At 32.9% G+C, this 12,709-nt stretch overlaps 2 protein-coding genes across 2 annotated transcripts; one reads left to right on the plus strand and one right to left on the minus strand.

Annotated features, from left to right (window-relative positions):
- Positions 1–1,229: 1,229 nt before the first annotated feature.
- Positions 1,230–1,799, minus strand: LOC112778004 (protein MAIN-LIKE 2-like). Its single transcript, XM_025822375.1, has 2 exons — positions 1,443–1,799; positions 1,230–1,331 (listed from the first exon to the last, which is right to left on the minus strand). Exons 1-2 carry the CDS (start codon positions 1,797–1,799, stop codon positions 1,230–1,232), a joined length of 459 nt encoding a protein of 152 aa, XP_025678160.1.
- A 5,491-nt stretch (positions 1,800–7,290) lies between these two features.
- On the plus strand, positions 7,291–9,671 carry LOC112779759 (protein NODULATION SIGNALING PATHWAY 1). The gene is made up of 2 exons (XM_025824096.3): positions 7,291–7,997; positions 8,143–9,671. The coding sequence occupies exons 1-2, from the start codon at positions 7,544–7,546 to the stop codon at positions 9,162–9,164; spliced, it is 1,476 nt and encodes a 491-aa protein (XP_025679881.1). The 5' UTR covers positions 7,291–7,543; the 3' UTR covers positions 9,165–9,671.
- The last annotated feature ends 3,038 nt before the right edge of the window (positions 9,672–12,709 follow it).

The following is a 12,709-nucleotide window of genomic DNA, read 5'->3' on the forward strand; positions in this document are numbered from 1 at the left end:
ATTCGAATTACACAATGTATAGTTCGAATTAAGCTGGTTCAAATTATATAGGACCAGATGTGTATAAATATGGTGTGAATGTGAATTGATCTCATTAGAGTGAAAAAATGGCTAGTGAGGAGAGTTTTGTAGTGTTGGTTCACCACAGAGGATCGATTAAGAGGAAAACACGATCCGGTGTGAAGTTCACCGATAAGGATCCTCTTAGTATTTTTATGAGGCCTACGATAAGCTATGATGACCTTGTTAATTCTGTGCTACAGAAACTTGGTCTGGAAAGCGTGAAACGGGTTAAGAAGTTTTTCTATCGCATTCCAATCTCCGTACTGCGAGAAATCGTGAAGTATGATTATTTCACGATCGGGAATGATGAGGACTTGCAGGTCATGTTTCATTGTCGTCGGCAGTTTTCCGAAGTTAGGACACCTGAACTGTTGGCGAAGTTGGTTGATGTGATATCCAGCTCGGGGGGTTCGAACTGGAATACCCCGCTGTAGGCACGGTAGCCGGTTCTAGCTCCAGACCTGCGGGTGCATCTTCATCCGTCCCTGTGTATGAACCTCCAGTCGAGCCTGTCGCCTCCCCTTCGTTCGATGTTCAGGGCGGGCTGGGAGCGGGACTGTACTCCACCGAACTACGTAGCACCCGATCAATCTGATGCCACTCTATGACGGCGAAATATATCAATGCCGTCACACACCGCCATAACGCCGTATGACGAGGTTCCAGCACCTCCGGATGCACAACCTGAAGGACATCGGGAGAGCTATACGGCATCCAAATAAACTACAAATACATATCAACAATATTAGGCCATATCTTGATGCGAAGTATGAAAGGTTACTTAACTAAACATAAGCGGTTAGTATACTCACATCCCCTGCCTGTAACAGGTCTATCCTTAGCCTCCACATCTGCACTCGAGGTCCCTTCTCGCTAGCGGAAGGGTTATGACCTGACCATCTGCAACTCACATCGGTGTTATAACGAAAGAAAAGTGTAACAAAATACTATAACAGTATAGGCGGACATGGAATAAAATAATTTAACTCAAAAGATAAAAATGCGACAACAGTACCTCGAGGCCAAGGGCCAGCTGAACGTATCATACCCGACAGGTCTAAACCCAGGGAAGCGCCAAAAGATCGAAGACTGAAGTAACTGCAACGGGCCAGCTAACTTGACCACATGTCTGTTGGCCACTCGGCACATGCACCGGTACAACCAAGCTAGTGCTGCCGACCCCAACTGTAGCCACCCATCTCCTCAAGCCTAGCCACGTAGGGTAGCCATCTCATGTGAATACGGTTGCCGGACTTGTCGGCAAACAGCTGAGTGCCCAACAACATCATGATATAGGCACGAGCATAGCGTCTCACTGTCTCCTCGTCGGCTCCCACGGGGCACTCTCCAAAAGTCTCCTGGAACTACGTGCAGTTCACTGCAAACTTCTGAATTTGGTTTGCAAGAGGTAACACTCCAAGCAACTCCTGGAACCACACCCATGCTGGACGGCCACCCTGGATGTATATCTGGAAATCGGTCAAACAACCGCTGACATAACGTCCGTCGACCGGCAACCCCAACTGGTACGCCACGTCCTGTAGTGTGATCGTGCACTCCACAAACGGCATGTGGAATGTGTGCGTCTCCGAACGCCACTGCTCGACAAAAGCACTGACAAGGGGCTCATTCAATCTGAACCATCTATCGTTCAGTCTCGCAAGATAGTATAATCCAGCCATCTGCAAGTACGGAACGTACCTCTCGTCGAGTCGCATGCCCTGCTGGCGCCGCATGCTCGAGATGCATCTCTGGGGCTGCGCATATGATGGACCGCATAATAAAAACTACTTAGAAAACCACTAACAGAAATTACTAACAAAGACCGCATGCAAAATCATTAAAAAAACCACTAACAAATCCAGCAAAATAAACCACTATCAAGACCACTAGCATAAACCACTTGTAAAACCACTGGCATAAACCATTAACATAAACCACTTCCAAAACCACTAACAAAACCATGAACATAAACCACTTCCGAAACCACTAACAAGATCGTTCACATAAACCACCAACAAAAAAACCACAAACAAAACTACTAAAGTAAATCACATGCAAAACCACAAACATAAACCACATGCAAAACAACTAACAAAACCACTTGCAAAATCACTAACATAAACCACTAACATAAACAACTAAAATAAACCACAGGCCATCCGCACTTACAAAACCACTTGCAAAATCACTAACATAAACCACCAATATAAACCACTACAAGAGACCACATACAAAACCACTTACAAAACTACTTTCAAAACAACTAACATAAACCACTAACATAAACCGCTATAATAAACCACTTACAAAACCACTTGCAAAACCACTAAAACAAACCACTTAAAAAAAACTTTAACTACTAACTTCGTCGTTGATGACCCCGGCTATATGAGCAACTTCATCCAAACGATATAGTCTTTCCGGATCGTCTCCATCGCCTCAGTATCCTGCTCGAGCCTCTGTCGGAGCGAATCTGGGTTGTTTTCTCTGGGACTTGGTAGGGTATGGGTTTGGAAAAGTGATCCGAATGAGGGTGGTTCGAACTCCTTTTATAGGCGAACCAAGTGTAATTCGAAACACCCCAATTCGAATTACCACTAAAGCTAACAAATGAGTAATTCGAATCAACTTGATTTGAATTACTTAGGGTTTCGTTGTTGGGTGTAATTCGAATCACCCTGATTCGAATTAAGCTTTGTGTAATTTGAATCACGCTAATTCGAATTATTGAGTGTGTGCGTGTGTGTAGTTCGAATCTATGTGATTCGAATTACATGTAAATTGAGTTCGAAGCTACCTAATTCGAATTATATACAAATGTGCATTAGTAGATTTATGAACCAATTTTTGATTTGGCTGATTTGCGTAATTTTCTTCTAACCTGACTTAAACCAGTGATTTGCCCTTAAAATAGTCCCCAAATTTTAAAACTCGGCAAAATAGTCCCTTAATTTTAAATCATAGTCAAAATGATATTTCCATCAATCGTCACCAATAAAAATTTTACATAACACATTAACTTCTACGCTTGCGTAGCATTAAAATGACGTTATTTTACTGCTTGGGTAGAGAGAATAACTGAAAATAATATCATTGGAAGATTATAAAATTTAAAAAATTCAAAAAGAAAACCTACTCACAGTGCCATCATGTTTAAAAGAAAGAATCTCTTCCTCTTCTTTTCTACTTCTGATGTTCAAAAAGAATACATCTCTCGTAACACTCCTTAAATACTAACAATAATGCTAACAAATTGTGTGAAACTCTCGAACTGATTTGACTAGGTTGGCATGGCTGGTGAAAGTTTTAAAGTACTCATTTTTAAATACTATCATTTTAAATCAGTATTTAGTATTTAATTAATAATAATTTATATTTATATTTATAAAAATTTATATACATAAAATATATAATTTATATTTATATTTATCAAAATTTAAACACATAAATTAATAAAATTTATATTTATATTTATTAAAATTTGTATACATTAATTAATAAATTTTAATTATTAAAAATAATTTAATATTTATATTGATTAATTACTGATTAAAATTATTAAAAATTACCGACTTTCAAAATTTTTGTGGTACAATAAATCTCATGATTTTTTTTTCTCTGGGATGGATTGCAAATTTTTTGTGTGAAGAGTTATTCAGGAGGACCAACATTTCTTTAATAAATATTAAACAATAGATATCGTGGTATGATCTATTAATTTAGTGATGTAGTAATGTCAGATTAATTTTGTGTTGGGACTTTATTTGCACAAGTACAGCGGCTTGATTTATTTTTATTTTTCTACAATATTTTTAAGTCTAACAAGTTAAATACTAATTTGTTGCGAATGTAAATTCTATTTAAAGGTGTTGGTTAAGGATTGTTATATGCATAAGATAGGATTTAAACTTCTCCACAGTTATTTAAATAAATAAATGAGTTAACCACTCGACAAACAGGGACAAAGCTAAGTTAAAGTTGAGGAAGGGGCCAAAAATTAATCTTGTAATAAACAAAAAGTAAAATAAAATTTTTAAGGGGGGCTAAAATAAAATTTGTACACAATTTATAAAAAAGATTTGAAGTTTGGGAGGGGCCATTGCCCCCCTTTTGGTATAGGTGGCTCCGCCCCTGTCGATAAACCCAAGTTACAGGTGCTGGATTTGGTTATATAAATTGCCATTTACATACTTGAGGTCTATGAACTCTATTTTCATCCATATTCATGGTTAAAGTGTTATTTTAAGAGGAGAAATTCTCCACATACAAGCGTTTTTTTATACAAGTCTTTACAAGTGCACCTTCTTCTTTTTTTTTGCGCACGTTCTTCTTCCTCTTCCTCTTCTTCTTCTTTTCTTTCATTTCTTGCCTTCTTTTTCTTCTTCTTCAACCATTACTGCACGTTTTCACTGCACCTTCTTCTTCTTGCTGCACGTTCTTCTTCCTCTTCCTCTTCTTCTTCTTCTTTTCTTTCGTTTCTTGCCTTCTCTTTCTCCTTCTTCAACCGTTACTGCACGTTTTTACTGCACGTTCTTCTTCTTCTTGCTGCACGTTCTTCTTCCTCTTCTTCTTTTTCTTCTTCTTCTTCTTCTTCTTTTCTTTCGTTTCTTGCCTTCTCTTTCTCCTTCTTCATTTACGTGCTTTTCTCTCTGTTTTCTTTCTTCGTTATTCTTGATTTCCATTGTTTTTTTACATCAAGTTCTAAAATCGTTTTTGAAGAAGAAGAAGCAGAAGATGAGGAGGAGAAAGAGAAAGAGTTATGAATTATGCATAAGGTGTACTTCAACGAATTTTGGATGTATTTCTTAAATTCTTTGGGTGTAGTTTTTGTAATCCTTTGGGTGTATTTCTGTAATTCTTTGGGTGAATTCCTGTAACCGTTTGGGTGTATTTCTGTAATCCTTTGGGTGCATTTCTGTAATCATTTGGGTGTATTTCTGAAGTTTCATTATCTTCAAATTTAGCAAGAAACTCGTTTTCATGGAGGAAGAAGAAGAAGAGTCGTTTATAATGCATGGTGAGTAGCACGCTTTGGAAACAGGAAATGGTTGAATAACGTGCGTTTATTTACTCTTGAATGTGGGAATGTAATGCGTGTTTTTTGTTGAGCTTGTGCCAACTTGTAAGACTTGTAAGCCAAAAAGACTTATATGTGTAGCAGGCCTCTTTTAAGAGATACTGCAAGAGAATGAGTTTGGCTTTTTTGCATATTTGATGGAGCGACCATTTTGATTTATAGTTTAAAAAATTACGGAAATGTTTGGTAACCAAAGAAAATCAGCCAAAAACAGCCATAACTTGCCTTATTTAGCATTTATTAATTGTTGTGACAATTAATTAATACTAAATAAAACAAGTTTTGGCTGTTTTTTTTTTTCTACTTAACATTACCCAATTAATACTAAAATTAATGGACCATTTAGATTAGTTTAAAAAATTAGGGAAGTATTTTGATTATTAAGTTAAAACTAAGAGATCAGTTTAACTATTATATCTATCTAATATTATGTCAGCGTGAAAGTTAGCATAGCACGTAAAATTTTTGTCAACGACATTAACTTGGTGACTAATTTGATTAACGATTTAAACTCAATACAATAGACCATTTTAATTAGTTTAAAAATTAGAAAACTATTGCCAATGAGTAATAACTTAAATGGCATAATATCTCCATACTCATCTAAGAGGTTGCGGGTTCAAGTCTTTATATCTTTGGTAAAAAAAAAAAAATTAGAAAACTGTTTTGATTATCAAGTTAAAACTGAGAATTAATTATTATTTTTTCATTGAATAAAATGGTGCGAAAAGTTGTTAAGACCTGAAATGTTAAATATTACATTTTTAGATGATACCCTACTTACATCAGTTTAGGGGAATAAATGTAAAATGATAAACACATCACATAACAACAAAATACAGCACAAACCCACAAAAAGTTGGAGAAGCCTTGCCAGACGAAAACTTTTCTTAAAGAATTTCCAATTAGTCAAACACCTTTTGCCGGCTAGAGTTTTGAAAAGAACCCATCACAATCCTACTACCTCAACTAACTCCAAGAAATTCCTCTACCAATCCTATGCATTGTAGATCTCAATCTCTAATAAATACAAAAACAACAAGTTAACCACACGATATAAAGAAGAGACATAATCGTCTCCTAGTTGCCGATGCAAGTGTTTATAAAAATAGGGTTTCTAAATAGTCTCCTACCTTTTTTTATCTTAATTTCCTAACCACTCAATAGGGATTTTACTAATAAGTATTTTAAGGATATTAATACAAATAAAAAATTTAATTAGAATACATACAACCATATTACATGACTAAATTATTTTAGTAATAAGTTCAACCAAATTAGTTTAATAATTTATTGGCATAGTAAAAATCAAATGAAAAAGAACGATGAAAGAATAAGAAAAAAAAAAACTTAATTTAACTTGGTTATTTTTAATATATTGAATACATTAATTGTGTATTAAAAAATCAAAATGTTTTATTTTAATTTTTTAACCACTAATTTTAAGACATTTTTAACTAATTTTTTACATAGCAAAATTCTTAGCAATATAATTTGAAAATAAAAATATAATTTATAACAAAAATACTTTTCGTATACTAAAATTAGTCACCAATATATTTATGTATATTATGTATAAATACATATGTAATTTAATTTATGTTCAATGTGTATTTATATTCTAACATATATTTTATATTAGTAACTGATTTTAGTGTACACTTAGTATATACAGTCAAATTTCTAATTGTACCTAATAAAATATAAGGTAAAATACAAAAATTCATAGTTGGAGCAAATCATGCCAAAATTTAAAATAGTGTAATAAACGTTAATTGAGACTTGAGAGTACAATAATTTATCTATATATATATATATTAAAAAAAAAACAATCCAATTTTCAATCCCAAACTCTTTTTAAAAAATTGAGATCTTATTTGTTATTAACAAAAGAAAACTAAATGAGTAATATTATTTGTATATCTAAATTCATATTTTATTTTTAAACAATTAGTTTCAAACTATTTATAAAATAATAATCCCTACGCTCTCACCTCAGACCTCACCTATTCAACATTTTCCATCTCCTCCTCTAGCTAAGACATTAACCTAATATACAAATCACAAATAGCATTACCCTTGTCAGATTTTTCAAATATTTACTACTCATGTGTTATTAAAAGCCTTAATAAAACATCACATCTTCCAAACGAACAGCACACGAACAATTAGAAAATTCCCTCTTTTGGCACTACTAGGAAACATCATCACATCACACTAACCCATATGCCTAATATTAAAATGATTTTGCAGGAAAAAAAAAAGATGAACTTAAAAAAACACTTCTTATTGTCCTACCCTTCCTAGCTTCATTCAGTCAATGATCCAACAGTACTAGCTAGGCCCCTTCAAAACCTTCAATAATCCTTCTCAATTTTCTTCCTTCTATTACCATTAACAATGAACATGGAACCAAACCCAACACAAGATGCTCTTGACTGGCAGCTAGAAGGTTCTGCCTCTTTCTTCCCACCATTCTTGGATTATCCATATCCCATTCAAGATTATCAGTTCTGGGATCAAAACCAAGACATAATCTGCTACCATAACCAAATTGATGCCGGCACCGGATCCCCGAATGCCGCAAACGGCACTGCCGCCGTGGTGGCCACCACTGCCACCAGTACAACCTGCACAACACCCTCGGATCCTGAACCTTACAGTTACAACAACCTACCAGTTTCAGACTTGCCGACGAAGAAACGAAACTCCAGCGACAATGATTGCTCGGTCCAAAAGCCTTCACAGAGCCACAGAGCCAAGAAATTCAAGGCTCGTTCAACTAATGAAGTTGACAATGGCGATTCAGTTGCCGAAGGGACTAGTGTTAGAAAATCTGGTGGGAACAAAAAAGGTAGAAGCTCTATATACTCCTTTAATTCTTTACTTTCTGAAAGCTAGAGCTCAACACAACAATAATGAAGCATATTAATTACTTTAGACCTTTTATCTTATCAAACACCATATTCATATTTGTAAGTTGTAACTATGCAATATAGGTGGAGGCAAGAACAATGGCAATAACTGCAACAATGGAAACAAGGAAGGTAGGTGGGCGGAACAGTTGCTCATCCCTTGTGCTTTAGCTATAAATGCTAAAAATTTGAATCGTGTACAGCACCTCTTGTATGTGCTCCATGAGCTAGCCTCGCCTACAGGCGATGCGAATCACCGACTCGCGGCACACGGACTCAGCGCACTGACACACCATCTATCCTCATCGTATTCGTCTTCTTCATCTTCTTCTACCATAACAAACGATTCAGGGACTAAGACTTTTGCATCAGTGGACTCCAGATTCTTCCATAAGACACTCCTCAAGTTCTATGAGGTTAGCCCTTGGTTTTCTTTTCCTAACAACATTGCAAACGCTTCAATCCTTCAATTCCTTTCCGAAGAAGAATCAAGTAGTTCGCGTACTCTTCACATCCTTGACATTGGAGTCTCCCATGGTGTCCAATGGCCTACTTTTCTTGAGGCGTTAACCCGAAGACCCGGCGGACCTCCTCCTCTGGTTCGCCTAACCGTTGTAACCGCTTCCTCCAATGAAAATGAACAGAACATGGAAACTCCTTTCTCTGTAGGTCCACCCGGTGATAACTTCTCTTCTTACCTCCTTGGTTATGCTCAAACCATTAAGCTCAATTTGCAGATAAACAGGATTGATAATCTTGAATTACAGACACTGAATTCGAAGAGTATCGACACATCTTCGGATGAAACATTTATTGTCTGTGCGCAGTTTAGGCTCCACCACTTGAATCACAGAAATCCTGACGAGAGAAGCGAGTTTCTGAAGGCTTTGAGAAGCATGGAGCCTAAAGGAGTGATACTAAGTGATAACAACATTGAATGCAGTTGCAATGGCTGTGGAAACTTCGCGGCCGGATTCTCCCGGAGAGTGGAGTACCTGTGGAGTTTCTTGGATTCCACGAGTGTTGCATTCAAGGGCCGGGAGAGTGACGAAAGGAGAGTGATGGAAGGCGAGGCGGCGAAGGCCCTGACCAACCAGAGGAGATGAATGAAGGGAAAGAAAAGAATGAAGGAGGCAGGGTTTGTAGGAGGAATGCTTGGAGAGGATACCATTGATGGAGCTAGAGCTTTGTTAAGGAAATATGATAGTAATTGGGAGATGAAAGTTGAGGAGGATAACAAGTGTGTTGGACTATTCTGGAAGGGACAGGCTGTTTCTTTCTGTTCTATGTGGAAGTTGGATGGGGGAGAAAAACAAGGTAGATCAAGTTCTACATTGAATTCGCGTTTATAGGGTGTGTTTGATAAATCATAAAGGTCTCTATATTGTTATCTTTATATTTCTGTCTTAGACATAGTTATTTATAGGGTGAGTCGCTTGCTTGTTTGTCTTTGTCAGTTTAAGAGAGGTTTTCAGAACCAAAATGGTAGCCCAGGATTTCAGAGTCTTTAACTTTTTTTTTTTTTTTTGTAATTTCTATTTTGCCTATAATCTCTCACCATTGTATACCATCTATCTGAAATTCTTGATTATAAAATTGTATGATTATAGCAAGGCTGCGCGTTGTGTTTTATTGCTATTCCTTGAGTGGCCATTATTTTCTCCAATTAAAATTAAGAATTTATTTGAATAAATAATTTAATTAAATTCATTTTAAAAAAATTTAAAACATAAAAACTTACATTAAGTCTAAGTTATAAATAAATTATTTTATATTTAATTTTTTAATCATAAAAATATTTATTTAAAAAAAATTATTATAAAAAAATCATTTGTTTAAATTTTTTATAAGCACTTTAAGTCTTTAAATAATTTTTTAAAAAATAACAAATTAATTTTAAAAACAAAAATATTATTTGTCACTATAAATGTTAAAAAAATTAGAGTACAAAAATTTTAATACATAACATATAAATTTTAATATACAACACAAAAATCTTAGTATATAACATATCAATTTTGATGTCTATCACACAAATTTTTGAAGGAATATATATTCAGAACATTAACTTATCTAATAAACAAAATATATCAATAAAATATATACAACACAAAAATTTTAGTATATAACATGTCAATTTTGATGTCCATCACACAAATTTTGTGAGGACTATGTATTTCGAACATTGACTTATCCAATAAATAAAATACATTTGCAACAAAATTTGTGTATTATATGTAAAAATTTGTGCATTATATATAAAAATTTGTAATTATACCAATAAAATATGCACAATATAAAAATTTTGGTACATAATATATAAATTTTGATGTGTAACATAAAAATTTTTGAAAGACTACAATTTTTGTGCTAAGTATAAAAGTTTGTATGTTATATGTAAATATTTATATACTATATTAATAATTTTGTGTTATATGTAAATTTTTGTGTGTTATATTTTAAAAATTTGTATACTATAATCAATAAATTTTTGTGTTATCCAATAAAAATTTATATTGCAAAAAGCGTGAAAAAAAAATTAATACTTATGTCTAATCTACATTCACATTTTTTCACTAAATTACACCAACTTAATTAAATTTAATTATAAAAATATTTATACGTGTAACATCACTCTTAAATAAAAGCATCTTCAATAGCAGAATTTTTGTTAATTCGGACAAATGCACTTGAAATATTTAGTTAAATAACTTCGAAATAAGAGAATGATTAAAAAAGCTCAAAAATAGTATAAATTTAACAAATAATTTTTTAGATAACTTTTATATTTAATAAATAATTTATATATTTAATTAATATTTATAAAATTTTGGATAATTAGCTAAAAGGTACATTCAAAATATATAGAATAAAGCTAAAAAGCTAAACTCTATGAAATGCATGTTAAAAAATAAATTCTAAATCCTACTGGTCAAATCTTAAATATTAATTTTAAATTCTCTAAAAATAAGTATTAAAAAATAATTTTACAATATAAATGAATTAATATTAATTAATTAAAATTTAATTTTTTATTCTTATTCTTTTATTCTGATTAACTTTTTGAGCACTCAAATAAGTGAATGAACCATGAAATTTCTATTAATAAAATTTATTATTTTTGGCTAACACTTGACTAACATTAAACTCTAAATATTAAATTTTAGGGAAAAAAATAGGTTATCTTTTAATTTTTTGATAAGTTATTTTTTTAAATATTTAATTACAAAATACTCATGTTTTATAAATTTGAGGCATATAAGTTCTTATGTCCATCTACCTTTCTAGAATCACAAAAATTAATGATGTGAATATTAGAGTGTCTTTCTATTACAATGCCAAAGTAAAAAAAGAGACCAAAAAGTAAGAGGACATTTAGGTCTTTAAATTGGGTGATTGTTAAGTAATGCCAACATCGCCGCTGCTAATTGCTTAGGGTCTTGATGCTTGTTACTCATGGAGTCATGGTCAGTGAGAAAGGTTTATCGCTGCTAATTGCTTAGGGTCTTGGTGCTGTTACTCATGGAGTCATGGTCAGTGAAAAAGGTTTATCAAGCACAAGATCATGAGGTTCACAAAATATGACCTAAATCTAAATGTCTTTTAAATTGTTGGTTCCTTTTTCCTTGCTACCGTAATGGGTAATGGATAGCCAGTAAATAAATGAAAAAATCTATATATCTCTTGTTTGTAAAAATAAAAATGTTTTTATAATTAAATATTTTAAAGGACTAATTTGTCAAAAGATTAAAAAATTTAGAATTTATTTTTTTTTTATATTTTTTAAATCCTAATAGTATAAAGATTATTGAATATTTGTGGAAGTGTTATACAGTAAAAATTTCACAGATAAAGATATATATGCAGTTGTGTATTAAAAAGTAACAACAAATTCAATAGAACGGTAAATTGACAAGAATAATTAATGAAGTAATAACTACTGCAGCAAAAGAAAAACCAAGAGAATAAGTTTAGCTGCAATTAGCTAATGTATTCTCTTTTTTTAATGTTATTTACAAGTTTATTACAAAAGATACTCATTATGAGTAGTCCTAAAAGGAAAAAAAAAAGTTGGGTGGCCAAGCATTTTCTAATAAACCTTAATTACTAAGAGAATTTCTTAGGATCTAATTATTAGTAACGAGATCTGTTTATTGAATAAGTTCGTCTTTATTTTTTATTTAAAAGAAATTATGTAAATATGAGTCTGTTAATTTTAAAAAAAATTTGATATAATTAAATACTTTTTGTTAAGACTGATTTGTTGAGCAGTTAGCATTCAAAAAAGAGTGTTAATCTTCCTAAACTTCTAATGTGTACTTGAAATTTTTACTCACAATGTTAAAGTTTTAATATATAATAGGCCACATACAAACAAATTCGATCGTAAATTTATTTTTTGGTTATATTTAACGATAAACAGTAAAGAACATTATGCTTGCAACATCTAATTTAAATCCAACTGAAAAATAAACATATAAATAAATTTGATAACATTATTAATAACAAAGTTGGTAGTGAACTAATGTTACAAAAGACTTCACCAAGTGAAGGTGCACACAGGTTTTAAGAGACAATAGGCTTGGGTTTGAGCATTTCGGACGAGTTGCTTCGAAGACCATTTAGTTCTCCATGCCATCACCAGTGCCGT

This window comes from Arachis hypogaea, chromosome 19 (assembly GCF_003086295.3).
Source record: "Arachis hypogaea cultivar Tifrunner chromosome 19, arahy.Tifrunner.gnm2.J5K5, whole genome shotgun sequence".
Taxonomy (NCBI): Eukaryota; Viridiplantae; Streptophyta; class Magnoliopsida; order Fabales; family Fabaceae; genus Arachis; species Arachis hypogaea.

Bases quoted from the DNA above. Each gene is read 5' to 3' on its own strand.
- LOC112778004 (XM_025822375.1), bottom strand. From the start codon at position 1,799: ATGCGGCGCCAGCAGGGCATGCGACTCGACGAGAGGTACGTTCCGTAC. The intron at 1,332-1,442 runs GTGAACTGCACG...TTGGGCACTCAG, and splicing joins ACCAAATTCAGAAGTTTGCA to CTGTTTGCCGACAAGTCCGG.
- LOC112779759 (XM_025824096.3), top strand. From the start codon at position 7,544: ATGAACATGGAACCAAACCCAACACAAGATGCTCTTGACTGGCAGCTA. The intron at 7,998-8,142 runs GTAGAAGCTCTA...TATGCAATATAG, and splicing joins ATCTGGTGGGAACAAAAAAG to GTGGAGGCAAGAACAATGGC.